The sequence below is a fragment of the Erythrolamprus reginae genome, chromosome Z (assembly GCF_031021105.1).
Source record: "Erythrolamprus reginae isolate rEryReg1 chromosome Z, rEryReg1.hap1, whole genome shotgun sequence".
NCBI lineage: Eukaryota > Metazoa > Chordata > Lepidosauria > Squamata > Dipsadidae > Erythrolamprus > Erythrolamprus reginae.
Window position 1 is genome coordinate 123,802,028 of NC_091963.1, and position 3,340 is coordinate 123,805,367.

At 38.8% G+C, this 3,340-nt stretch overlaps 1 protein-coding gene across 1 annotated transcript; it reads left to right on the forward strand.

Moving 5' to 3' along the window:
* Positions 1–1,370: 1,370 nt before the first annotated feature.
* LOC139154058 (olfactory receptor 14A16-like) lies at positions 1,371–2,291 on the forward strand. The gene has a single exon (XM_070728489.1). It carries the CDS (start codon positions 1,371–1,373, stop codon positions 2,289–2,291), a length of 921 nt encoding a protein of 306 aa, XP_070584590.1.
* Positions 2,292–3,340: the final 1,049 nt, after the last annotated feature.

The window sequence follows — 3,340 nt, forward strand, 5'->3', positions numbered from 1 at the left end:
TTTCATAGAATGATTATTCATACAAAGTGATATTGTCTGTTCCTATCCTAAATAAATAAAAACTGTATTGGTCATTTTGGTTATGGAACAACTGGATAATAAAGATAAAACTATTAGCTTTTGTATTCTTCAATTATGGAACAACTGGATAATAAAAATAAAACTATTAGCTTTTGTATTCATATGATAGATAGATAGATAGATAGATAGATAGATAGATAGATAGATAGATAGATAGATAGATAGATAGATAGATAGATAGATGTTATACATGCTTTGGCTTCTGATGTTATCCAGTAGAAACTTTAGAGAAAGAATTCCAATTTACAATTCTCACAAGTAATCTAGGATGCTAAATACAGAAAACATGCAATCATCTATCACCCAACTCTTCTGGGTATGTCCCACTGGAATATTTATATAGATTGACTATTATAACTTGGGTTATGATTAAGGGATAAAGAAGCAAAAGAGATGCTCAGTTTGTCACAGACTTTAGAATGAAGCAACTCCAAGCAGGTAAAAATTAAAACAATAGAACTAGAGGCAAAACAGATCACAGATTAATTATAGTTAGCTGGCTGGCTGGATAATTGGATTGATGGGTGGGTGGGTGGGTGGGTGGACAGGTGGATAGACGGATGGATGGACCAGACCACAAGCCAACCAATAGGCAGGCAGGTAGACAGATGTAATAATTTGGATCCATGATAATTTGCACTCCTGGAATATAATTTTTAATATAATTATAAAATGTTGGATTAAATTTGTCTCAAATTTTCATTTTTCCAGGAAATGCAAACATAAACAGCCAAATGAATATAGCTATATTTCAAATATATTTTTCTGGTATCTAGGTTATTCATATGATAGATAGATAGATAGATAGATAGATAGATAGATAGATAGATAGATAGATAGATAGATAGATAGATAGATAGATGATACCACTACTACTACTACTACTACTACTACTACTACTACTACTACTACTACTATTAATGATGATGATGATGACAGACAGACAGACAGACAGACAGACAGACAGACAGACAGACAGGCTGGCTGGCTGACTGACTGACTGACTAACTGACTGACATAGTTTCCCTTAATTTTGGACTGAGTTCCAAATTACATACCTCTACTTACAGTCTTTGAATTATATACAAATTCCAACTTGATTGAGGCAGCATTATGGAACTCTCCATAACATACTCTTAAGATTGAAAATGTGATCACCAGTTCAAAAGTGAGGGCATAGTACTGTAGCATGACAAGGAAGTACTTCAGATTAAGAAATATGATAGCATTTATTCTATTTTGTATACTATTTGATTTTCCATAGGTCCCTGAAACTTTCACAGCAAGAAATGATCAATATAAGTACAGTGACTGAATTCCAGCTTCTAGGTTTTTCCAATATTGAGGAACTTCAAATTATACATTTTGTTATGTTCTTGGCAATTTACCTGGTGGCTCTGATGGGTAATTTACTAATTATCACTGTCATAGTCATTAATCCCCACCTTCATACTCCTATGTACTTCTTCTTAGTAAACCTCTCTGTTGCTGATCTTGGTGCCATTTCTGTCACTATTCCCAAATCCATGACCCACATTAGAACAATTTCATATACTGGATGTGCTGCTCAAGTATTTTTTGTCATATTTTTTATGGGTGTAGATGTCTCTCTCCTCACAGTTATGGCATATGATCGATTTGTTGCTATTTGTGATCCACTGCATTATACAATTACGATGAGCAGGGAATCCTGCATGAAAATGGCAATAATTGCATGGGTCAGTGGTCTTCTCTATGGATCAGTCCATGTTGGTGGCACATTTTCTATCACCTTTTGCTCCAATGTTGTCAAACAGTTCTTTTGTGAGATCCCCCAGATATTAAGACTATCCTGCTCTGACCTGTATCTCATAGAAATTGGGATTCTAGTTTTCAGTGCTTTTCTGATTTTTAGTTGCTTTATATTCATAATAATTTCCTACGTGCAAATCATCACAGCTGTGATGAAAATATCTTCTATGAAGGGAAGACAGAAAACATTCTCTACCTGCTTGCCTCATCTGATTGTTGTATCCTTATTTATCTGCATCTGTGCCTTTGCCTATTTGAAGCCAATCTCAAGATGTCCATCTGATTTTGACCTGGCAGTAACTGTGATTTACTGTTCTGTGCCATTCATGATGAATCCAGTCATTTATAGTGTAAGGAATAAAGATATCCAAATTGCTCTATGGAAGCTCCTTAACTATCTCACCCTCTGGGTGGCTTAATGTTTTTCTTCATTCACTTTCCATAGATGTATGGATAGAAAGAAAATTGAGACTAACCATGTATGTAGTAGTACGAAGCTGGATATTAGCTGAATGCGCGCACGCACACACACACACGCACAGTATATTTTTAAATTTAACTAAAATTTAAAGTGTTTTTTAAATTTAATTATATACACATGCATACACAGCATGTGTGTGTGTGTGTGTGTGTGTGTGGCTATAATTAAATTTAAGTGGGATCTGAAATGAAACAGTTTATTTTAGTTCAACATTCTACAGTATGCCTTCTCAGGCTATCTATGGATAGATTTTGTCTCATTTTGTGTCAAATCGGCCTAAATTCAGCTGAGTGCTTCTAATATAAAGTGACCAGGCATCCTGCTTTCTGCGGGACAGTCACAATTTTTTGCAGTTTGTCCCATGTCCCGGGGCACTTTTTAAAAGTCCCGATTTTTTGAAACAAGCCACTGGGAAGTCGTGAACAAGGAAGTCTTGCAACTTTTTGCTCTTCGCCCCTGCAGTCATCAAGTAACACATCTGGTGCCCCTTCCCACTTTTCTCCCCCCCTCTTTTATTTTTCTTTCTTTCTTTTTATTTGCTTGCTTACCCCCTTCCTCTTCCACTCTTGCTCACTCCTTGCCCCTGGCCACACCTTCCCATGGCCACCGCCATGGGGCTGAGCTGCCCAGGCAGGTGGGCTCACTGGCGGGGGAAGGAAAGGGAAGAGTGGCCAAGGCATTCACTCCCCCCCCCAACAGCCCATCCTCTGTGCTTGGGGGTGGGCGAGCAGAGCGGCATTTGCACCAGGTGGAAAAACCCATCAGCTCCTTCCTAACAGCAGTGAAGACAGGTGGCTCTGAACCAGCCCAGTATTTGCCCCAGCGCCACCAATTGAGTGACTGGGTGCACTCTGCTTCTGCCTCTGGGTCGGCGTTGTCTCGGAAGCAGGTGAGAGAGGCAGTGCAGGAGCCCACCACCGACAGAGAGAGAGAGAGAAGAAAGGAGGAGAGAGTGGGCGGGAAGCAAGAGAGAGAGAGAGAGCAATA